This window comes from Anastrepha ludens, chromosome 5, assembly GCF_028408465.1.
Source record: "Anastrepha ludens isolate Willacy chromosome 5, idAnaLude1.1, whole genome shotgun sequence".
Classification (NCBI taxonomy): Eukaryota; Metazoa; Arthropoda; class Insecta; order Diptera; family Tephritidae; genus Anastrepha; species Anastrepha ludens.
In genome coordinates, this window is record NC_071501.1 from 123,408,955 (window position 1) to 123,433,440 (window position 24,486).

At 37.9% G+C, this 24,486-nt stretch overlaps 1 protein-coding gene across 1 annotated transcript; it reads left to right on the forward strand.

Annotated features, from left to right (window-relative positions):
- The first annotated feature begins 262 nt into the window (after window positions 1–262).
- LOC128863913 (T-box protein H15) lies at window positions 263–23,851 on the forward strand. Its single transcript, XM_054103333.1, has 4 exons — window positions 263–1,025; window positions 12,799–13,204; window positions 20,461–20,746; window positions 22,400–23,851. The coding sequence occupies exons 1-4, from the start codon at window positions 785–787 to the stop codon at window positions 23,219–23,221; spliced, it is 1,755 nt and encodes a 584-aa protein (XP_053959308.1). The 5' UTR covers window positions 263–784; the 3' UTR covers window positions 23,222–23,851.
- The last annotated feature ends 635 nt before the right edge of the window (window positions 23,852–24,486 follow it).

Consider the following 24,486-nt stretch of genomic DNA (forward strand, 5'->3'; position numbering starts at 1 on the left):
TTTATTAGTGTTTTTCTATCACTCTTAGTGTAGTTGCCCCTTAGTGAGGAACTGGTTGCTGTTGTTGCTATTTTTTGCCATTCCTGTATAAGCCAGCGTATGGGCACGTACATCTGCGTATGTGTTTGTTTGTTTTCTCAACCTACCAGAAACACTGCTCATACTGGTTCCCACAGTGGCTGCCACCGTTCACCAAGCAATAACAACAATACGCGTTGGCTGACTGCTTGTCTGACTGGTGCTGGCAAGTTGTGCACCTTTCCTTGCCGCAGCAAGCAGTCAGTTCGTCGTCGCTTGCCTTTCATTGTGCACACACCCGTTTTCGTCGCTCCATACGTCGTGTATTCGCCGTCGCCGTCGCCTTTGCCGTTAAAAAAGCGTTTTTCCTCACATTCGTTTGGTAACAGGAAAATTGTGTACTTAACGACAAGTAGTTGTAAAGAAAAACTTCTCAAGATTAGTCGAACGCGTTATAGAGTGTGAACTCAGGGACGAATGTGTTAAATGCAATAAAACAGAAGAACAGTAGTGAAACGGCTGTTAAACGATAACTAAAGATTACAAACAAAAACGAATTATAAACAAAAACAAGTGCAACAAAAGATTTAGATAAGAATTAGAAAAATATTTTTCACGAAAGATGTGCTGATTTTCGAGGAACCAAGTGATACATTAGCGTTATTTCAAGCCCCAAAAACACGCCAACTTCTTATCGGGCATCAGCTTTAAGCGCTAAAAAATCAAAATTAATTTTCCTCACTCATCATACGCCCAGGCTGCCAAAATGCTTGTTGGCTCACATCCGTATCTGTGCAATGGCGTACTGCCGCCCACGGTGTCTAATACCGCTGCAGCTGCTGCTGCCGCCGCCGCGGCTGTAGCCAATTCGAATGCCAACAATTCAAATCAGATCCAAACCACAGCGGGCAGTAAAAATGCCGCCGGCTCAGCAACAGACTTCTCAATAGCTGCGATAATGGCCAGAGAAGATGCCTCAAGTAGAGAATCGTCCGTGCGAAGTGCGAGTAAGTAAAAAAGAGTACACAATTATTATAAAAAGAGCAAATGAAAATTTAGAAGAAATATTAGATTAAATGGATGTTGCAAGTCAACATGAGCAGAAGTGCATGACGATGATAGCGAATGGCAGGTCACTTGAACCAAGTCCCACCAAAATTGAAAAAAGTTCTTAATAAGAAATGCGCGTGAAGGTTTATTTAAATGATTTGCATGTGCATAGAGACATTTGTTAAAGCAATACAAAGTTCACAAGTTATTCTTCAACTTAACTCACTGCTATTCTGAATACTGGCAGTAATCAGGAAAGGTAGCAACCAATTCTTAAAAGAGGTGAACGAATAAAAACTGAGCTTTTATGTGTGGTAGTGTATGGCATATTTGAATGTAATGACTTTCGTCTTCGAAAAAGTCATATTAGAAAATCATCTTGGAGAAATGCATAGAAACTAATTTTATTAAAAGAAGTGACATAGAGAGAACACCGACGGCATTCGAGGCTTGAGAAAATTGCAATGTTAGTACAAATTGTTTATATATCGTTCAAATTTGAACTATTCATTTATATGAAAAATAGTAATTTCAAAGCTCTCCAACTAAGGCTACTTTCAGAACTATATAACAGGTGCAAGTACTATTGAGGTTATATTCTTTTTTATTCCAATTGTTCAAAGACCAATCTGAGGCATGAATTTTAAAAGAAAAATATGACAGAGGTTTCCAGTGCCCACCGAAGGTCGATAGCCTTTAGCTCTCAACCTGTTCTACCACTTTGTCTTTCATGTAGGTGTAATCATAGTGGGTATCGAGCCCGGGATCAGCCGAATCCCACTTTGCTAGTGAAGGCTCAAAAAGTTTATTATTGATGCGCTCTGCGACCAAAAGCGATCTATTGTGCAAAGCCTGCTCAAGTATCCTATATTTTAAGGCCTTTTAAAAATTTTAGCACATTCTGGGGTTTATCGTTCGACAGTCTATACGAGAATGGCATTACCACCAAAGTCGTGTAAAATTTTCCGGCCAAGTGCAAGACTTTTCAAAAGATGTGTTCTTAATGTTCAGTGTCCATTTCATAGAATCGACAGATGATAGACTCAGAAACACCAATTTTATTTGAGTGATATCTCATGCTCCAGTAGTCTGTAAAGTAACTAGTTAAAAGTCTTAAGTCTTATCTGCTGAGCGAAAGTAGCTTATCGGAATTCCTTTGCCTAGAGTTAGGAATTGTTTCGCTTGTCGCTTTCGCTAACCGATAGAAAGCCGTCTACCTGAAAGGGTGTTTTTTTTAGAGGTTAGGTTTTCAAGTTGGCACTACTTTTTTCGTAGATGGTCTTTTTGACAGCTGTCACTTGATTTATGCTCAGTTTGGTTTGCCATTTCATAATGAATAGACTTACACCTGAACAACGTTTGCAAATCGTGCAAATTTATTACGAAAATAATGGTTCGGTTCGCGCGACGCATCGAAGAAAATTTTGTTCAGCGATGAAGCTCACTTTTGGTTGAATGGGTATGTCAAGAAGCAAAATTGTCGCATTTGGAGTGAACATAATCCACAAGCCATTGCTGAGAAAAGTAACTGTTTGGTGTGCTCTATGGGCAGAGGGAATCATTGGTCCATATTTCTTTAAAAATGAAGCCGGCCATAATGTTACAGTCAATGGAGAGCGCTATAGAGCCATGATTAATGACTTTTTCGTGCCTGAATTGGACGATGTTGATGTGGACGACCTTTGGTTCTAACAAGACGACGCTACATGCCATACAGCCAACGCAACAATCGATTTATTGAAGGAAACTTTTGGTGAGCGCATTATCTCGCGCCGTGGACCTGTGGCGTGGCCTCCAAGATCGTGCGATATAACACCGCTGGACTATTTCTTGTGGGGCTATGTGAAGTCGCTTGTCTACGCAGATAAGCCGGAGACGATTGACGTCTTGGAAGAGAATATTCGGCGCGTTATTGCTGACATACGGCCCCAATTGCTGCAAAAAGTGGTCGAAAATTGGGCCTCTCGGCTGGAATTTATTCGAGCCAGCCGCGGCGGCCACTTGCCCGAAATCATTTTTAAAACATAATGGCAAACCCTTATCTTTATAATAAAGCTAAATTCTTGGCCATAACATTAAACTACAATATATACGTTTTATTTCATCTTGAAAACCTAACCTCTAAAAAAACACCCTTTATGTAAATGTGGGCTTCTCTCATTCTTCTGCGGAGGCATTCCCTCACACATATGTATTTGTGCTTAGAAGATTGTTGGGTAGTGATTCATTGAAATCGATTTTTAGAATGAAGGTCCATTGAATCCCGCCCCTGTTCTACCACAAAAAGATTAGTTATTATCGGGTTAATTAAGTGCACCCTCCATGCCAAAAAAATAAACTTTTTACCGGTAAAAACAAACAGTGTTTATTTTATGCCAAATAATTTTTATTAACCAATAAATTCCCCTTTCTGTTTACACATTTTTGCCAAACTTTCCAAGTTTTTGAAACGAGCTATCCATATCCTTTGTAAGAATGTTTTACAGTCACACAGGAGTCAATCGACTTATGATGTTTTTTTTCATGGTGATGATAGCACATCAACATGTCGACCAGTGTTCAGTATTTTTTTTTTATTGTTCCATATTTTCGTCCTATAATAGCATAATGCATTCTCTAACAAAAACCATATAAATCCAATTAAAAAATAATAATTATACGAAAAATAGAAAAAAATTCCGCAAGCTTAGCATCCCAATTTCACGGTTTTTAATTTAAATTTCTGGCATGATTTTTGGTATGCAGTTTTTAGCTCATTAAACTTGAATCGTGTAGATTTTGTATAGCTTTTTCCTTAACTGTGTTGCCCATTTCCTCCTTCGAAAGAAATGTCGTACATTAGCTATAAAAAAAAAAGTTTGTAAAATGTTTTAAAAATTGCCTTGGTTGTTGTCGAAGGCGTGGTTGTGTGGCACAAAGCTTGCATTGAACTTGCGAAGACCCAAAAATTCTGTAGCAATGCGAAAACGCTGCCTGAGTATGACAATAATTTTTTTAATTACAATCCTCTACTTTTTCGGTGTTTTCTAATTTGGTGTACTCTATCAATAATATATGAACGATCTGGTAGTTTATCATCACTAAACCTTTCTCTCTCAACTACTAGTGGATTGGCGCACGAGAATGAGATGAGTTATCTTCTTTTTAGAGAAGCTTCTCGAACAATCTTCATGCTCAAGTCAAGGTAACAACTTCTACAGGCTTAACACAAAAGTCAATCGCAGATCTTCGCAGCTGAACATACCAATAAATATGAAACATTAACTAATACTATTTCCATACATCCTAATGCCATACTTTTTCATATTGTGGCATAGTGAGCTAATACATATATATAAATAATTCCATAGCTGGTCTTTCTATTTAAAAATTTTATTTTCTTCAATAGAGGGCGTTTGCTTGGTATCAAATAAATGAAATCGCGTAACGTGAAAATAAAGATTTTCCTCAATCAAAAAAATCTTTTTTTTTGGTATTTATTCAAAAACAAAATTGGATGATTAATTTAGCAAATGAGCTACTTATAGTGAGATATGGTGTAAAAATGGCTGTAAACTGGTGAAGGATCTTTCAAAAGTAGCATCAAGATGTCAATAGTGAATAATTCCTAGGCGGTACGATTTTTTATGCCATCCTTGACATTTTTCAAGTAGACACATGCACAATTTTATATGATAGAACAACGCGTTAAAACTATTGACTTATTACGAAAATCTTCGATCTCTAAGCACAACATATCGCAAAATTTGTGATTTTTCAGGTGGAAATAATCGGGCGAATGAATTGACAATTCTAAGCTTGGTGAAAACATTTCAAGAAACTGATTCCAGCGTGGATAGAAAAAGGAGTGCCATAGCAAAAACTGGGCATTATGCTGAGAATTTTGCTGCTGACTGCTGTAGTACAAAGTGAAGCTAAATAACCTTCAACATCGAATTCTATATATATATAATTGGCGCTACACCCTTTTTGAGTGTTTGGCCGAACTGCTCCTCCTATTTGTGGTGTGCGTCTTCATGTTGTTCCACAAATGGAGGGACCTACAGTTTCAAGCCGACTCTGAACGGCAGATATTTTTATGAGGAGCTTTTTCATGGCAGAAATACACTCGGAGGTTTGCCATTGACTGCCGAGGGGCGACCGCTATTAGAAAAAACTTTTTCTTAATTTTGGTGATTCACCGAGATTCGAACCGACGCTCTCTCTGTGAATTCCGAATGGTAGTGACGCACCAACCCATTCAGCTACGGCGGACACGGAATTGAATGAATCGAAATCTATACGTCCCCGAAAATTAGGCATTCATGAATCGACTGCTTGGCGGACTTTACCTCACCTGTAGACGAACTAATGCTTCACATATAATTGCATTGTATTTTGAATAAAAAGAGTGAATCTTGAATGAATCTAAATTTTTACATATTTTATTTTGAAGCAAAATCTAGGCACGTGTTTTGAAAGACTCTTTATTGTTATTGTTAACTGTTAAAAGCTTCAAAAGCATACATATATTTTAAATATGTTTGTGTGCGTGTTTGTTAAATTTAAAATTTAAATATTTTACAAATCTTTCATTTCCATATCAAAATTGTAATTAAATTCGTATATCTGTTTCGTTTCTTCGCTTGCATTACTGGGTTACCCAGCGTCAGCTTCTAAAAATTGTTTGCAACTGACTTTCCACTGAAAATTTGGAATTTTACACATCTACATACTTCCTTTCAACGAATATTGCTGGAAACAGTGGCCAACGTACGAAGTACCGCAGCCTCTAACAAGCACAAAACTGAGCAAAACTCATCCCGAAGAAAACAACTGCGTTTTAGTTACATATTTACACAATACATCGGTTTGTGTGTTTATGGGTTTGGTTGTATCTACACAATGTTGCCATTGACATTTTTGCTTACACACTTTTTCACACTTCCGCGCTACCAGTTACAATTTTTCATTGATTAATAAACCAAAGCCAAACACCAACAAATGCAAATAGTTCATTTATCAATAATTAACATTATTCAACAGTGTTTTTAAGTTATTTTAATAAAAATTATAATTTGTCTAAGTTTATTTTGTAAATGATTTCGAAATATACTGCTTGGCAACACTGTGTGTTGTGATATTAATATACAAAAATAATATTAAAAAATATGAGAGAAATGCCGTAAAGTTTGCGACTTTCTTTTGGCTTAAAAACAGGGGCAATTTAATGAGAATCAAAATTGACAAAAATTTATTAGCAATACAATTTTAAATTTTATACAAAAGGTGTTAAAATGCCAAATGAGATGCAAGCATTGAGTAGCCTCTTTTCGTTATTAATTATTAACCTAATCAGCCACTTTGTATGTACGTGTCTATGCATATTTATTCTTTTATGATATTCAAATTTGACTGATTCGAAAACCGGCAGCCGCAGCGCTTCATGGTGTTTACCTCAAATTAAAGTAACACAAATTAACAGCAGCTCATATTTTATGTGTTTCCGTACAATGCGCATGCAGCACAATGAATTATCTGTGTGTGTATGCGTTGATAGCAAAAATTAATAAAATTAAACGTATTTGCTGAAATCATTAGCATAATTATGCGTCTTTGTCTGCTCGAATGTTTATTGCAGGTTTAAATTACAGTCTCCAATTTGTTGAATATGTTTCGGGTGACAAAGCCAAACTAACAAATAATAAATAAATAATTTTCAAAACGTAAAAAATGCAGACTACTCATAAGAAAAATACTTGAAAATCTCTCGAAAACGCAGATGAAATACCTAAAAGAAACAGCAGCAGTTTTGCTGCTTTGGCCGTTGGTCGGTCTCTGGTCTTCAATTTCGACCCACTCAGCAGCACCTCTGTTACCCGCTGATTTGTGAGATACTTGTCATATCAACATACGCCGTTACACATACATACACTCACACTTGTAAGCATTTGCGTTTAGTTGTGTGTGTTGCAGTTAGAAGTATGTGATTTTGTGTTATCTTAGCCGTTGTTGTTATTAGATGTTTGATTGACTAGCGGATGTTGGCATTTTGTGGCGTGTAGAATGAGTTTTTAATTCAAAAGCGCCAGCGAATGTTTTTGTGTAACCACTTCAGATGGCAGTAGACAAGCGTGCATGTATGTTCATGTGTATGTATGTCCATATGTAAGTATTTTTATTGAAACAATCATAATATTCAATGAAATAATTATTGATTTGCAAATGTAACTAATTTTTAGTCGCTATTTCAAAGGAGTTGGAGATTTTCAGCGCACATTTGCTTGTATGTCTGCCTGCACTTAGATCACGAACCATGGAGCAAACTGGTCGATTGAAAGAAATTTCGTAAATCACGATACAATAAATTTCAATAAAGCATCTTTTGTAGCTAATCTTCCATAAAAGTTAAAGTGGGTATATTTTTGAACGTAGTAAGCACCAGCTACGAACGACGGCCACCGTAGCCGATTGGGTTGGTGCATGACTACCATTCGGAGTTCAGACAGAGAATGTAGGTTCGAATCTCGGTGAAACAGCAAAATGAAGAAAAATATTTTTCTAATAGCGGCCGCCCCTCGGCAGGCAATGGCAAAGCTCCGAGTGTATTTCTGTCATGAAAAAATAAGGTAGGTCCCTCCATTTTTGGAACAACAGCAAGACGCACGCCACAAATAGGAGGAGGAGCTCGGCCAAACACCCAAAAAGGGTGTACAAGCCACTTATATATACAAGAAGGGTGGTTAAGTTTGAAGGGCCGGTGTTGATTTTGAATAAAATAGAATGTTTTTAGGAAATTATTGTCATTTATCTTTGCTCTGATAACATTGGTATGGCTCAATTACGTACAAAACAAAATATTGGCCAAATGGCCGCCGCGGCTTCGGCGGCACATCTCCATCCTATGGTCTAAATTTTCGATGACGCTGAGGCATAATTGAGGTTCTATGCCGTTAATGTGCCGAATTATCTCATCCTTTAGCTCTTGAATTGTTACTGGCTTATCGACGTATAACTTTTTTTCAAATAACCCCAAAGAAAGAAGTCCAACGGTGTCGTTGACGTTTAGGAGTGGTTCACATTCATCATCGGCCCTTGAAATTTAACCACTCTTTATAAGTATCAGCATATTTTTAGAAACGGTTCTTTGAACTCGAGTTTTGACTAAGCAAAAGCATTCACCATTTCTTAATTGAAATGTCTTTGTTGTTGCAAACTATGCATTTCTAGACAATTATTAGCTTTAGTTGACAGCAACATTCATACATTTGCACTTACGAAATGTACTTCTGATCCACTATTTGACGCATTGCAGATTCATTTAATTTGTTTCATATGGCAGTACATAACATTTCCAATCAATTTATGATCTAAATTTCTGTGTTTATAAACAATATGACAGCTTGAGCACGTCTACAGGATGTCAGGCGAGAATTAAAATTTTCAAGGGCTCGCTCACACATTTTCGTATTGAGCCCAGCAATCTTGATCTGAATCTTCAGATTAATGTTGTGCTTCAGCTCTGGCATCATTTTTGATTTATTCGCATAGACTTTACTTTTCAAAAAACCCCACATAACTTATCTAGTGGAGTTAGATCGCATGAGTTAAGTGGCCAGTTTATGTCAACATTACGTGAAATTACTCGACCGGGAAACTCAGACCACAATAATGCAATGTTTACCCGTGTTGCCTGGCTTGACTATGTCAGGCCACAAAAAATCTTCAATAAGTTTTCTATGGCAATGCCCATTCACAGTAACAGCTCTTTCAGTTTCATCTTCGAAGATCTACCAGCCCAAAAATCACATCACAGTACATTTTAGAAAACTCATTGGAATCGGATAAACAATTTTGTATTTAAATAGGCCATCGAAAATGCTACTTGCCTTTCACATTTCCGTTCCTTTTTCAAATAAAATGGGTTATGTAATATTTTTGGTGTTTAAAATTTTCATTATTTAAAATTTTCATAGTTGCTCCCTTTTATAAAACATGCATAAATATGTATGTGTATATATAAATAGGTAATAAATACAAAGCCAGCGGCATAAATTAATAACTATTTAATTTTCAATTAAATAACTGCTAACAACGCAAATCACAAATAATTCAAATAACTACAAATCAACAACGGCATTCGCATATGTACCAACCTATGTATGTATGTGTTTATGCATGTACAAAAACATTAATTTTACTAAAAATAGTATAAATAACTAAATTGCGCGCCACTGAAAACTGTTAAATCAAATCACTCGTTTTTTACTCTAATGAACTTCACACCTTATAGAAATGGCAAAAAAGGAGTAGTTATGTATGCATGTGTGTATGTATGTATGAGTATATAAATTAAAACGTTTGAAAAACGTTGTAAACACAACTGAAAACCTAAGTTTCTACGCAACTTGCACAATCCTCATGTGAAGATATAAGTGAGCATATGTATATTTGTATGTGTGTAAGTGTGAATATATGTATGTAATCATGTGTATATATAAATATATTTATGTGCATATTTAACGCATGAAAACATACATATGTATGTATGTACGAGTATCGTTTGATAAGTCCGCGCAAAAATAAAAACTACCTAATTGAGGTAAACCTTTTTATTTTTAGACATAGCCTCCTTTTCGGCCAATACACTTCGTTCAACGCTTTTCTAGTTTGTTTATCCCTTCTGAATTATAAGATTTGTCCAAGTCTACAAAACTGCCATTCGCTTCTGCAATCACCTTCTTGTTTGAATAAAATCTTTTTCGCGCCAGCCATTTCTTCTAATTGGGGAGCAAAAAGTAGTTCGATTAATCCGAGGAAGGCAAGTCTTGAGAATAGGGAGGATATAAAATGCATTGGAACGCTATTTCCATTCATTTTGCGGCCACAACTGCGGAGGCCTGAGCTGGTGCGTTGTCGTGATGGAAAATAACTTTTTGAAAATCGCTCGACTTCCTCGATTCAAACGAATGCTAAACACAAAGAATTATATCGACCTGGCAGAAACTTGGTGTGCGTTCTTACAAGTGATGCTATTTATTGAAGCCTAAATGGCCATTGTGGTCGTATGCGACTTTAACCCCAACTAAAACCTGCTCTTGTCCGAACGGTTGCTTCTCCCGCAGCCTTGCCGTTAAATAAAATAATATATCGGGAGGCCTATTTGAGTATGTGAACTCAAATCAGTCAGTCTCTGTCAGCACGATAATCTGTCCAGTGCTCGTCTTACAATGTCTCTTCAGTTTTTCGATCAGCCTATAGATCAAGCTGCAGATGGCGTCAGTACGCCTTTCGGACCCATTCTTCATCACGCAGCGTTTTCATGATGCGCACTGGTACACCACTGAATGCTCGATATTTTGCAGGTTTGTCACACATTTGCCTCGTAAGTTTTGCCTCTGTGGGATGCTCGCCGAAAATCCTGCAGGCTGACTCAAATCATTCAGTTAGGGCAGCGTTGAGTTTCTCAACAACCGCCTCAATGGTCAGTTCTTTTCCAAGTCTTGGTGGCATCAGGTCAAGGACCCGCAACGCACCCCTAAACTTCTCTCAGTCTGATTTTCTGGGCATTTGTGCCTCCTCGCCACACTGAAACTTAATGTACCTGTAGTCTCAGAACGAATCTTCGGCAAGAACTCTCCAGTTCTTGATTGACCACCCAAGCTTCGAGTTTGATAGGGTGAGATCAATCACCTCCTGCCCTCTAGCATGTATGTCTGTGAGCCCTTGTTATGTATGTCTAGGTAAGAGGACGCGATAAATTCGAATAGTCGAGAGCACCGTCCATTACATTTGCTGCTGCCCCAGACTGTATGCTGGGCATTAGTATCGCAACATAGGATATGACCAAGATTGCGCCGCTCACAGAACCTCACGAGACTAGTGGTGCCCCTTCCAGAGCATCGTAAGGAAAATAAGTAGATGCAATCACAAACTCCGGTCCTCCGCGTCTACCTCTATAACACACCTCTGCCGCTACTAGGTCTTGGCAACAGAATCGCTCAAGACCCGTCAAAGTGAGATGGGATTATACTAAAAGTCTTCTCTTTCGGTGTCGAAACGTGGGCACCTGAATAGCAAATTTCTTGCACTCTCTTGTTCGTCAGAGCAGACCGAGCAACAAGGGTCGTTTTTTCAAATTAAGGAGAGAGGCCCACTTGAACAAAAATTCAAAATTTGTCCGTTGTGATACTATACAGGGGAGGAGAGGCGAAAAGGAGAAGGGGAGGAACCAGACAGGTGGAAGAAAAAGAAGGAGATGCTTTGGAATAGAGGATGACGACCAACAGAGGCGATTTACGTTCGTGTTCACCGCTTCAAGCTACTGATGAATTTTACCAGATGTGTGATATTTAAACCTGCAATATACGCAGGTGTAGTGAAAGAGTGAGAGTTCAGATGTCTAAACCTTTGCCCGACGAGAGCAGGGAAGCTGAGAAGATGTTAATCCCACTTCGTCCTCTAGACAGCTGCTGCAGAAAGGACTTGAAGCAATCCGAAGTCTTACTGCATGAACACCTAACGGACAATGTCCAGTAAGAATACCTACCAAATTCGAGAGCTGCGACTTTGTTAGCCTTAGAAGTTCCCTTGAGCGCCCCCGATCTACCCGTGGCCAGAAGGATCTCACGGTGTAGATACTCTTTAGAACATCCGTGACCGCTGAGCAGCTGCGTCACGTAGAATCCAACTTTCCCCGTGCTTCCTTGTCAGTGTCAGTTTGTGCGTTAAACGTCCGACCGTTTGTAGAAAGTTCCCAGCGCTGATGCCACGCTCTGCTGGTTCGCTGCCTCTCTTCTTCTTCAATTACACCGGGCGGTAGTTCTCGCACTAGTTGACACAGCCTCTGCAACTCTTTTATAAAATGGTAACCTACGTTACGCGCCAGTATTGGCATCTCGCTGTCTTTGCACGAACTTTTCGAACGACCCTCGTATGTAAGCATAGTAAGCGGGCCGGTTGCTTGCCAACGTACTCTGGTATTAAATGTATTTGCAGTTGCAACATGCGCAAAATAAAACGTAAAAAAATCACAACAATAATTATCGCAAAGTTTGCTTTTCTTATTGTTTTTGTTGCTGCTGCTATTGGCGCTGTATTTACTACTATAATTAATGTTATTTCATCTATGCAGCTATTTGTGTTTTGTGTCGTGTTTTTTTGCTGCTGTTGTTGCCGTTGCCGCTGCATTTAGCGCAATTATAAATAATTGAATTTCATATGACAGCAACAAGTGCAGTTGGCTTGAAATGTTGCTACACTTGACAATTTACCAAGTAATTAAAAGCGGGTAATCATTACTTGATGGCGCGCTGTTTTCTTTATTCTCTCATGTATGCCTTCACAATAAATTCATAATGGGCGATAGGTAAAATGCAAAAAAAGTGTGAAAATTGAATGATTAGTTTGATGGAAAATATTCGAGGGCTGCGGATATAAATTTCAGGTAATGTGCTTGTGCACCTATCCATTGCTATCTGGACATTTATGCAGCCATTATCTGAAGTAATTATTTTTATTTATCAAAACATAAAAGTACATTAACAATAAAGTGTCAATTTTAGCGATATTTTTGAGCGGCACCAACATTTTACGCAAAATGAATCAGAAAAAGACTCCAACTAAATATAAAACTTTTGAATAAAAACACCCATACACACACACTTACTTTTCTGACCTAGTTAGCATTTATTCACGCTAGATTGTTTATTTATGTCTACTTCTTCTTTTTTCCTCCCCCTCCCAACACAGGTCCCATCTCCGTTGAAGATGAGGTGGATGTTGATGTAGTCGATTGCAGCGACTCGGAGGAGCCACCACCGGCCAAAGTGCGCCGCCTACATCACAACAATAGTCATCATCACAGCCACAACAATAACAACAACAGCAATAGTCACAATCACAATAACAGTAGCTCGTCGCAAAATCATCTGAACAGCAGTACAACCAGCAGTCAGGGGCGCTCTACGCCGCCGCAATCACCCGGCACCGACACCGAAGAGCGCCTCACACCTGAACCGGTGCAAAAGACGCCGAAAATTGTGGGCTCCTGCAATTGTGACGAACTAAAGCCGGTGCAATGCCATTTGGAGACAAAAGAATTGTGGGATCGCTTTCATGAGCTGGGCACCGAGATGATTATCACCAAAACGGGCAGGTATGAATACCCAAATATGAGTAAAAATTTTAGTATTTATAGTTAGAAACTTAAAAAATTTGTATGCAATGACTATGTATGTATGTGTGCGTGTGCATGTACGGACAGCTGTGGCGTTTTTAGTTAACTGCCGCGGTTGGTGGCAGGGATGTGTTGTGCAACCGCCCAGTTTGCCATTGAGAATGCCATAGTACAATAGTTATTTACATACATACATACGAGAAAATATGTGTATAAACACTCACATTTATATACAAGTCCGCGATCGCTGATGTTGGATGTATTTTGACCAAACATGCAAATGTTGCATTAGTGCGGTTTTTGTGCCACTCGTCGGGGGAACAGACAACGGCGGTTGCACCGGTAACCGTTGCAAAGCTGCAAGCAGGCGACATTCAGTCAACTCACCACTCAGCGGCGTCATGCAGTGTTCGTGGCAATAAACACTCCACTAGACTTGTTTTCTTTTTTCTTTTTTTCGAATGTTTTCTTTTTTTTTTTGTGGCACATAACCAATTCCGAGGGGGGCAACTTAAACTTTTTCTTTCAGTTAGTTGCATTTATTTGTACTTTTATTTGTGTTCTTGCTTTATTTTATAACAAATTACCTTGTAATGTGAGTAGATTAACGGCAACGGATAACAGAAAGAAAAACAATAAGAAATGCGCTCAAAATGTAACGACAGCAAAATTAGAATACAAAAGTGATAGGCAATGCGAGCGACAGGTTGCATGTGGCACCACATTTTAATCCTTTTCTCAAATTAATACACAAACAGCTAACAGCGGCGAGAAATTACAGAATTACAGAAATACAGAAATAGCAGCCCGCTGCGTGTTAAATGGTGCGCTAAAAACATATTTCTTGTTAAACTCTTTTGCGGTGGGAAAACCAATGTGCGTATGAGGCGTCCAAGAGTGGGAAAACCTAATTGAAAGAGTTTGAGAAAAATGTTCATATATAAACACAAATGTATGTGTGTATGTGTGCTGCATATACAATATTTGCTTATCGTGAAGGATGTGGAGTTTTGAGCATTCATTTGCGAGAATTGGTGCCATGCTGGGCTTGCAGAAAATAATGAAGCAGTGTAGGTACTCTTCCAACAAATCCCAAATATTTCTGCCCGCTTTCAATAAGACCTCCTTCATTACGCTGAATAGCAAGTGGCTTCATCACCGAGAAAGCACAGGCTCTCATAGAAAGTTGCAATGACAACTAAAGAGCCTTGCAAAAGACGAGCTTAGATGTGGTTTTGAAATAAAAGAGCTAAAAATTAAGATTCTAAGAAACTAAAAATTCAGATTCTTTCTGGATTCACTATTTTTATTCAAAATACGGTTCCTAACAATTATATGTGAAAAATTACATCATTTAAATGTCCACCACATGCACCTCTACAGCTAAAATCCGACAAACAGTCGATTCATGAATGCCTAATTGTTGGGGACGTATAGAATTCGATGTTGAAGGTTCGTCAGCAGCACTTTGTGCTACAACAAAATTATTCTGAACAGAACGTCCAGTTCTTTTTCTGTCAGTCCTTTTTTTATCCTCGACAGAACCAGTTTCTTGATATTTTTTCACCAACCTTTGAATTGTCGACCCAATCGGACGATAATTTCCATCAAAAGAATTACGAATTTTGCGAAATGTTGTTCTTAAATATCGACTAATTTCATAATAAATTTCATTAATTTTAACGCGTTGTTCCATCACGTAAAATTGTGCACTTCACTTAACAGATGTGAGGGATGACATAGGAAAAGGTGCCGCCTATGATCTATTCCCTACATACATCTAGGCGTCACTTTTGAAATAGCCTTTATTTTGAGCCGCAAAAATAGAATAGCACATAGAAATAAAATTGTTTTGGATATGAGTGAGTTAAGCTAGAAAATATTTTTAGACAAGAAACAACTAAAGTAATGACTAAGTTCAGTTGGAACTCAAATTTATCCACTTGCAGCCCGCGAAAAAATGTAGCACCTCAATATATTAATATAATAACTACTTTTTTCTTAATTTACCTTTTCTTTTCCCACTACCAAAGCGGTATTTTATTATTATCCGTACTTCAATTCATGTTAAAATTTAAATGCTAAACTCCTTCTAGTTGCATTTAATAATGTTGAAGAACTATTGTCTTGCTCTGTACTTCTTCTTCTTCTTAATTGACACAATAACCGCTTACGCGATTTTGGTCGAGTTTAACAAAGCGCGCAAGAGAAGCAAAATCCTGCTCCACCTGATTTTCCAACGCAGAGGAGGCCTTCCTCTTCCTCTACTACCACCAGCTGGTACCGCATCGGACATTTTCAGAGTCGGAGCATTTGTATCCATTCGGACGACATGACCCAGCCAGCGTATCCGGTGGATCTTTATTCGCTGCGCTATGTCTATGTCGTCGTAAAGCCCATACAGCTCATCGTTGATCTGTACTACTGATATGTGTAAATAAAATGAAATGAAATTAAATATTTTGAACAGTTTTGACATTTCTTTTTTTGAATTTTCATTATTTTTTTATTTTTATTAACGTAAAAGCCATATGAATCTAAATTTCACACTTTATAAACTATAAAACTTTAGTATAATAAATTTTAGTAATGTATAGTAAAGTAATAAATTTAAATAGTAAAGTGGAAGTTTGAAGCAGCTAGAAAATCTTAATGATTTGTTATAATTTGTTTTCTTGTCGGTGTTGCGCATTTTCTCCATTAAAGTTAATTTCGCAACGCAACACCTTTACCATCTAATCGGAAAAACTCAAAATTTTGTAAACAGATATCTTCGACATATTCTCAGGTGGTGGCCAAACGTTATCAGCAACGATGAGTTATATAAAAAGTGTAACTTGCAGTCAATGTCCAACCATATAAAATTACGAAAGTGGAGGAGGAAGAGCAGAAAGTAGAGTGGCTATACATTGCAAAAAGATGCAGCGGAAGTCTGTGAACAAGCTTTTGATTAGAACCCCAAAGAAGCCGCAAGAGGGGCCGATCCAAGATTACATGAAGAAAATCGCTACACAAAGAAGTCAATAAATGCGAGAAATCGTGGAATGCACTAAAACTGCTAGCTAAAAATAGGACCAGGTGGAAATGCTTTATTGAGGCTTTATGATGCAGTAATAGGAGTTAAAGGAAATGATGATGATAATGAACACCATCGAGGAAAAGAGCTATCCGAAAACAATACTGCTTACCCAATTTTTGTGTTTTTTTTTTAATTTCGATGAAGAATTTTTGAAACTTTTATGAAAATTTTCGTGAAAATTGAATTGACTTCTTATAAATCTGGTACAAAGTCTTAAACGCTCTTTGACTTTATTCAACAATGAGCTATATTTCTATACAAAACTAATTTAAATTAAAAAAAGATAAATAAATAAATATTCATAAATTGTCAAAATATTGAAATGCTATACTGAATACTTATATATGTTATTGGAAAATGCCTTGGTCAGAGACAGGCATACAACGATAAGGCTATCAATGCCTTAAAATTGCTCGAGTAAGATAATGTAGAAACACAATAGAGTTTAACGCGATAGTAGTCGAAAGGATGAATACCGTACGCGCTTCAAGTTAAGTTCTTTCTAGTCCCATAAGAATTTTATGCAATTTTTCTTCTTTAAATGATGGCTCAACATACTACTTTACCTTTGGAAACTTACCGCTATATGGAGAGAGAACGCGGAAAATCGAAGAATTACTTCTTATACATATAAAATTAAATATGTTTTGTACAAGCTGCTTTATGTTGGAGCTGCCATGAAGTGCTTTTGTAGTGTGAAAGTGAAGCAAATAGAAAAAACAATTCACACTGAAGAAGAAATGTTGTTGCTGTTTTCAAATTCAATATATGTATCAATTAAAATACACAGCCAGCAAACTTTCTGCACTGGGCGAGTTTCATAATTTGCGCGAAACTTTAAGACTGCTGAGGACTTCCATGACGAAGTTGACCAGACCGACTAGAGCGAAGAAGATCACTGATCGAAGCTCGTTAGCTTTTGTGAATAGTTCTGCTCCAAAATAACCAGATATGTGTGGTTACCCATTTGCTATTTTTCCTGTTATTATCTCAGCTCTCATAACAGCTTCAACATAAACGCACTCTAAAATATCTCTGAGATGGCATTTAATTTTTTAATTGTATAAAATTGTGAAATGTGAAAATTTTTATTTTGCATTTTTGGTACCCTTAACTTTTGAAGTACTCTCACAGAAAATAGTCTATGGGGGTATGATCGGCGACTTGGATAGCCAGAAAATGCGGCTTTGCATTTTTTCGGGAAGAAATCACGCAGTATCGCCTTCGTCTTTCTAGTAGTGTGCGGCTTGGCGCCATCTTGTTGAAACCATGTGGGTGTACTGAAGGAAAAATGATCTCTAATTATTGAAAGAAAAAATCATTCAGCATGCGCCATAAGAAACACAAAACCGTCACCTTGGGCATTTGAAGTGGCTGTTAGTGTTTTAATAGGGGGTTCTGTCACAAATAGCAGCAGGTTTGCTTACACTTCTATTTAAATGAAAATGGGCTTCCTCACTCCAAAAGTGTTTACCGTACGATAACACTTCGACATTGCCTCGCAGGAGTTTTTACGCAAATTGTAATGGTTAGGATTAAGCGCCTACGCGATTTGAATTTTGAAGGATTGAAGTCTGAGATCTTCAATATTTCATTGACAATAGTTTTTGGAAGCCACAGGAAGGCTGCACTCTTGTGTACGGACTGACGTGAATTGTCGTGCAAATTTGTAACGTCGAGTTCAATATTTTCATTTGTTCTCTATATCCGGCTGTGTCCTGACCGTGGGCTGCTGGCCACCGAACATTTTGCCCAGAACTTTCATATCCACGAACGAATCAAATCTTCACTTGCGTATCACGTAAACGTCGCATATTGTAACATGAAAGAGAAACTACGACGAGCAGTTGCACACGAATCATTCACCTTGAAATACGCCTCGATTGCGAAAGCACGCAGTCCACTCGCCCACTGCTACATCGTCTCTAAAATCCTGCACGAATAACAGAGCTAATGCAGCACACTATCCTTTGCAGCTCCATATGCTCTTAGTGGATTTTTCTTTCCTTGCAATATATTTGCGGCTTGGCATTTCATTTAACAAAAACTTGGTCTGAAATATTTCCATAAAAGTTTAAGAAAGCCGTACCAAAACGAGAATCAAGTGCCTATCATACTCCACTCCTGAGGAGGCGCAAATATCTTCTGCTCCAAAAGACTTTCAAATGTAAAAAATGGACTAATTCAACATTGAAAAGTGTTAAGCAACTTTTTTCTATCATTACGAGCTCGTCATCATTTTATTAATTCAGAGTTTCTTAGATTCTCTGGACTCAAGGCACAACTCAATGTTTCTCAGCCAATTCAATCCAACGCAGTTCGTAAACAATGCATTTTTGCAAATTTCTCACTCTTTCAGAAGACAATTCCACTATTCAAACACAACAAAGCAGATGTTTCCCGGAAAATTTGTGTGAAAAATTGGGTCGTGTGCGGTCCTGCTCAAAAGATAATTAATAAAAAAACATATTCAGTTCCTTGAGCGTCGCACTCCAAGTTGGCAAAAAAATGATAACAGTTGGTGTGACACGCAATTGTCCGAATGTGGATCGACTCCTACATGTCTCGAACAATCTATCTCGCCAACAATTGGTCTGCAATTTCTCAGTCCGGTTGAAGCAAAAAACAGGGCGTTGCAATTGTCAACAACAACAACTGCAACGATAGCATTTTTTGCACACTTTTTTGTATTTCATTTTCATTTTCACTTTAAATGTTTTTGTTTTTTCTTTTAGTTTTGTGCATTTCGCATTTAGCATTTTGATTTCTCGAAGACAGCAAATGACGGTAGGGGGTCGTGCGACTTTTATGCGCAAGTTGTTGTATTCTGTCATAAAGTGGATCTCTTTTATGTTGCTGACCACACACGCAACACATAAACCAGTTACATGTGCAAAACAAGCACAGAAACAGCAACAACAAGCATAAATAGCAATACAGCACTGCAGCGATAAGGCAATAAAGCAATAAAGCAGTTACGTTTGTGTCTTAAATCAGGAAGCAAAAAACCACGCCGCTCTACGCGCCGACTGGCTGGCTGTCAGAGTGGTGGTGATGATGGTGGCGATGTGCCAACCGCAGCAGCGCAGGAACGAAACAAAGCAATAACCAAACGCACACTGCAACGCAACTTGTTTATTGGCAACACGCAGCTACACACACACGCACACACACATAGACAAGAGTGTGCGTTTCCTGCATTTACCTTTAATGATATTGTAAAAATCACACCTAACAATCAGGGCGGTCCCCGTAACGAATTCAGCCATTCAAATCACCACTTCCTCCACTACACACACTCCCTCCGCGCCCTTCCTCGCTCATTCAACACAACAGCCCTCGTCGACCATACTTCATTTCTGTTATTGTTGTAGTTATGTCATCTAGTGCATAGGCAAGAGCCAACACCTCTGTATTTACATACAAACACCCAAACACACATACACACACAGTCGTTTATGCTGGCAACCAACTCAGCCGTGTTGTTGTGTTTGCTGGTTTAGTTATCTTTCGTTTTTTCTGGCTTTGTTGCTCGCCAAAGTGTTTGTATCTGGTATTAGGAGCATTAAAACCGCAGGATACTTGCCAGTTGTCATTGACTTCTTGGCGTGAAGGCAGACAAAACACAAAACGTGAACAGAAAAAAAGCAGGCAAACTACAACAAAGCAGTTTGGAAAAAAATCCTACAATTGGGTTTGTTTACAGCAAACAAAGGCGCAACGAATAATGAAAACACAAACAGGGCAAAGCGAAGAAAATAGTACCAGCACAAAACAAGGTGGAGAAAATGGAATGAAGGGGCGAAGCAGTTGCTGCGCGCTGTGAAAAAGGATTTAAAGCATAAATTTAAGGATTTTCGCGTAGACAAACAGGCACAGATACCTGTGGTAGTGGTCTCGTCACCGTTTAGGCATTTTACATAGACACCGAGACAACCTGCGGAGCGCGCAACTTGGGCGAGTTTGCCCACACAATTCGATTTTATCACCCATACATATACGATTTTCTCCGTAATAAAAATCACAGCACTTTGCTGCCATAAAGCATAGCCATATATTATATTTTGTATGTATATCGTATTCCCGCGTCGTTCAACCGATTTTTCATAATTGTACACATTTTTATTTAATTTTTTTCTACTTTTATTTCTTCTAGGCGCATGTTTCCCACTGTACGCGTTAGTTTCTCCGGCCCGTTGCGGCAGATACAACCTGCCGATCGTTACGCGGTGCTACTCGATATCATACCGATGGACTCGAAGCGTTATCGCTATGCGTATCATCGCTCGGCTTGGCTAGTCGCCGGCAAGGCTGATCCCGCACCGCCAGCTCGTCTCTATGCGCATCCGGATAGTCCATTCAGCTGTGAAGCGTTGCGCAAACAGGTTATCTCCTTCGAGAAGGTGAAACTAACTAATAATGAAATGGATAAGAATGGACAGGTGAGTGTTGTGGTGAATCGTTACAAACATAAATGTATATGTAACTCGTGGTCTGCTGTTGTTGTTGATATTGTCAAGCTGGGTTTGCTGTTTTTGTATGAAGAAAATGCTGGTGGTTCATTGACTAAAATACAACTAAGTGAGAGGTGCCGAAAATGAGGGACAGAGATACTGAATGGATGATGCAGAGCAAATTCTTAAGGAAAAAAATATGAAGATATTAAAATTAAAAGCTAAAATATGAAGAATATTAGAATTAAAAATTAAAATTACAAATATTAAAATTAAAAATATTAAAATTGAAAATATTAAAAATAATAAATAAAAAAAAATAAAAATATTAAAAGTATTGAAATTAAAAATATTAAAATTGAAAATATTAAAAATAATAAATTAAAAGTAAAACTAAAAATATTAAGAATATTGAAATTAAAAATATTAAAAATAATAAGTTTAGAAAAAATACTAAAAATATTAAAATTGAAAATATTAAAAATAATAAATTAAAGAAAAACTAAAAATACTAAAAATAATAAATTAAAAAAAAACTAAAAATATTAAAATTAAAAATATTAAAATCAAAAATATTAAAATTAAAAATAATCTAATTGAAAATATTAAAAATAATAAATTAAAAAAAAACTAAAAATATTGAAATTAAAATCAAATATATTAAAATTAAGAATATTAAAACTAATAAATTAAAAAAAAACTTAAAATTTTAAAAATACTGAAATTAAAAATATTAAAATCAAAAACACTAAAAATATTAAAACTAAAAATATCAAATTTAAAAATATTAAAGGGTAACACAGCACCAAAAAAAAAAAAAACTATTCATATGGGTGTGCGCACCACATATGTATGTGTAAAATATATAGCTTACCACTGAACCCTCCGTTGGACACCTTTTTTAAAACCGGTTGGGCACCCGAGCTTTTCCTTTCTCGTCCTGTTCTAGCATCCTTTTTAAAAGGTTATATCCATAAATCGAAATTAAATTTCAAGAAGCTACCTGGAGCCTAAAGTCGTTCGCTGAATTAGAAATATGTAAAATTCACGTCCAAAGTCGAAAGAGTCAGTCTGGACAGCCCCGAGTGCCCAACGGAGGGTTAAGCGCAAATATTTTTTATACTTTGTTTTACTTTTATACCAGCTAGTTTTCTTGCCAAAAATATAAAAATGCAACTTTCTGCAACTGCAATAAAATTCCTGCTTGTTTTTTTTTTTTTTTGTTTTAATTCACTCGGAAAATGATAAGCGTCTTTACATCTACTTACGTGTATATGCGAGATTCTACAACTGTACTCACCCTAAGAGTTGAACGCCATTTCGACTTTTTGCGCTGCCCCCAACCCCATTTAACACACCACCATTTTTTACAAATTCCTACTCTGCATGACTTTCCAGCTGCGAAAAGTGTTTATTTATTTCTTTTGGCGTTGAGTTTTTCTCCACCAAACTCAGTCAGCTGTACACGCGAGCTGATACATAGCGCTTTTTTGTAGAGTTGTTATTGCGCATGCGCGCTCTCAAGACAACGAAAACGCAATAAAAACAGTAAAACAACTTTTTTGCCAAAGAAAGTCTCCAGTTGCATTATGCAAACACACATACATAGTAACATTTACCTTTTTGCTCTTCCTCTTCCAGATTGTTTTGAACTCAATGCACCGCTACCAGCCGCGCATTCATCTGGTGCGCCTCAGCCATGGCCAAAGCATACCCACAAACCCCAAAGAACTGCAGGAACTCGACCATAAAACCTACGTTTTTCCCGAGACCGTTTTCACCGCCGTCACCGCATACCAAAATCAACTCATTACCAAACTCAAAATCGACTCGAATCCCTTCGCCAAAGGTTTCCGCGATTCGTCCCGTCTCACCGACTTCGATCGCGATCCCATGGAGGCACTGCTGCTTGAGCAACAACTCCGTTCACCGCTGCGTCTCTTTCCCGACCCCCTGATGCAACAATTCGCCGCACAGCAAGGCGTCGATCCCACCTCAATGGCCATTTTCGAAAAGGCACGTCAACATCTGCAAATGTTCGGCGGCAATTCGCCCTATGCTCAGCTGATGATGCCGCAAATGTATGCACAGCAGGCGCCACCACCGCCTAGCCTCGGTGCATTCCACATGTTCCAGCAGCAATGGCCGCAGTTGACGGCCGGCTTTCTGGCCAGTGCTAATCAGCAAGCGGCCGCCGCACAGGCAGCCGCTGTCCAGGCGCAAGCCCAAGCCCAAGCACAAGCGCAGGCTCAGGCACAGGCGGCTGCAGTAGCGGCGGTGGCGGCCGCCAATCGCACACCACCACCACCGCCTACCGCATCAACACCATCATCCACGTCGTCGGGCGGCTCACCATCGCCCGATATGCGGCCGCGCCAGTTTCAACGCTTCAGCCCCTACCAAGTGCCGCAGCAACAACAGACGTTGACGGCGCCACCGCAGACACGTAGCCCACACAACTAAGCGGATAAATGTGGGGTAGGTATGTTGTTGCTGTTGCTGTTGATGATGATAGAGCCAAAATCAGTATTAAAGGGAAAATCATGGTTCAAGCAGAAAGTTTTGTAAATTAATGTAGAAGAAAATTAAATTATTGTACTGTAATTTATAATAAAAATTGTTTAAGTAGTTAATTAGAATTGAGAAATTCGCTTTTTGTTGCTTTTGTTAGAGAATAACAGTGAAACTGATTCTAACGCGCTGATAATTCGTTAAAAAATCGGCGAAAATTGGTTTCTTTTGCAAGCAAATTCAGGCAGAGAACCAGAATCAGTTCTGTTAGTTGAGCTTTTGTAAATTTTGTTTCGAAATCATATCAAACTTGCGCAAATATTTTCAAACTCTAATAGTTGGACGTGATAACTTGTAAATTATAATTTTATTCTTATTTTTTAAGCTATTGTAAATTTACGTATAATAAAATCTGTTGTTTGTTCAAAATCGTATCTCAGTGTGTTTTAGAATTGTGAACGCTGATCTGCGTCAGGTAAGGCGCGTTTTAGCTTTTCTATTAGTCGTAATCAAGCAAATATTTAAAAAATGTAAAACTGCTTTACAGCTGCTAAACGGTATTGTAACTACTACAAATATAAATGATTGAAAATATATACCTACAAAAATTTAAGTAAATGTAGCTGCTTAATAAAAAAATTATTGAAAAAAAATTAAATATTTATGACTAAAATAAGCTTGTAAGTAACTCAGAACTAAATATATTATATTAATAATAATTATTGCGTATAGAGAAAATACAAATATTAAATGTGAATGAAAGTATTCAAAACGGAAAACGAAAATCATTGAATAAAAAATCAAAAATTCATAAAAAATTACAATAAGTTTGACTTGCTTTTTCTTTCTAAGAACAATTGAACATAGACATCTAAAATGAGCCACTAAGATGAGGCTCTCCGACTCTGAGTTAATGGCACGCGTTCCGATGGAGAGAATAATAAGATGGCTCCTCAAGGATGATAGATTACTAGGTTTGGCCAATAACTATGATGAAAAAGAAAATTGTGACGCAGTTCCCTTTTCATCATACGCAATTTTCTTTTTCATCATAGTTATTGGCCAAAGCTAGTAATCTATCATCCTTAAGGCACGCCCGACGTAACGGGGGTGTTACGCCAGCCGAATTCCACACAATCATTTCACATATATTCACACACTCGTCCAATCAGTCGTTGTTCAGACGGAAACGATGTAACTTTGTGTTCATTTTTTCG

Excerpts from the sequence above, each read along its gene's own strand:
- LOC128863913 (XM_054103333.1), top strand. The coding sequence starts at position 785 with ATGCTTGTTGGCTCACATCCGTATCTGTGCAATGGCGTACTGCCGCCC. Across the intron at positions 1,026-12,798 it reads ATCGTCCGTGCGAAGTGCGA|GTCCCATCTCCGTTGAAGAT; the intron begins GTAAGTAAAAAA and ends CTCCCAACACAG. Across the intron at positions 13,205-20,460 it reads ATTATCACCAAAACGGGCAG|GCGCATGTTTCCCACTGTAC; the intron begins GTATGAATACCC and ends TATTTCTTCTAG.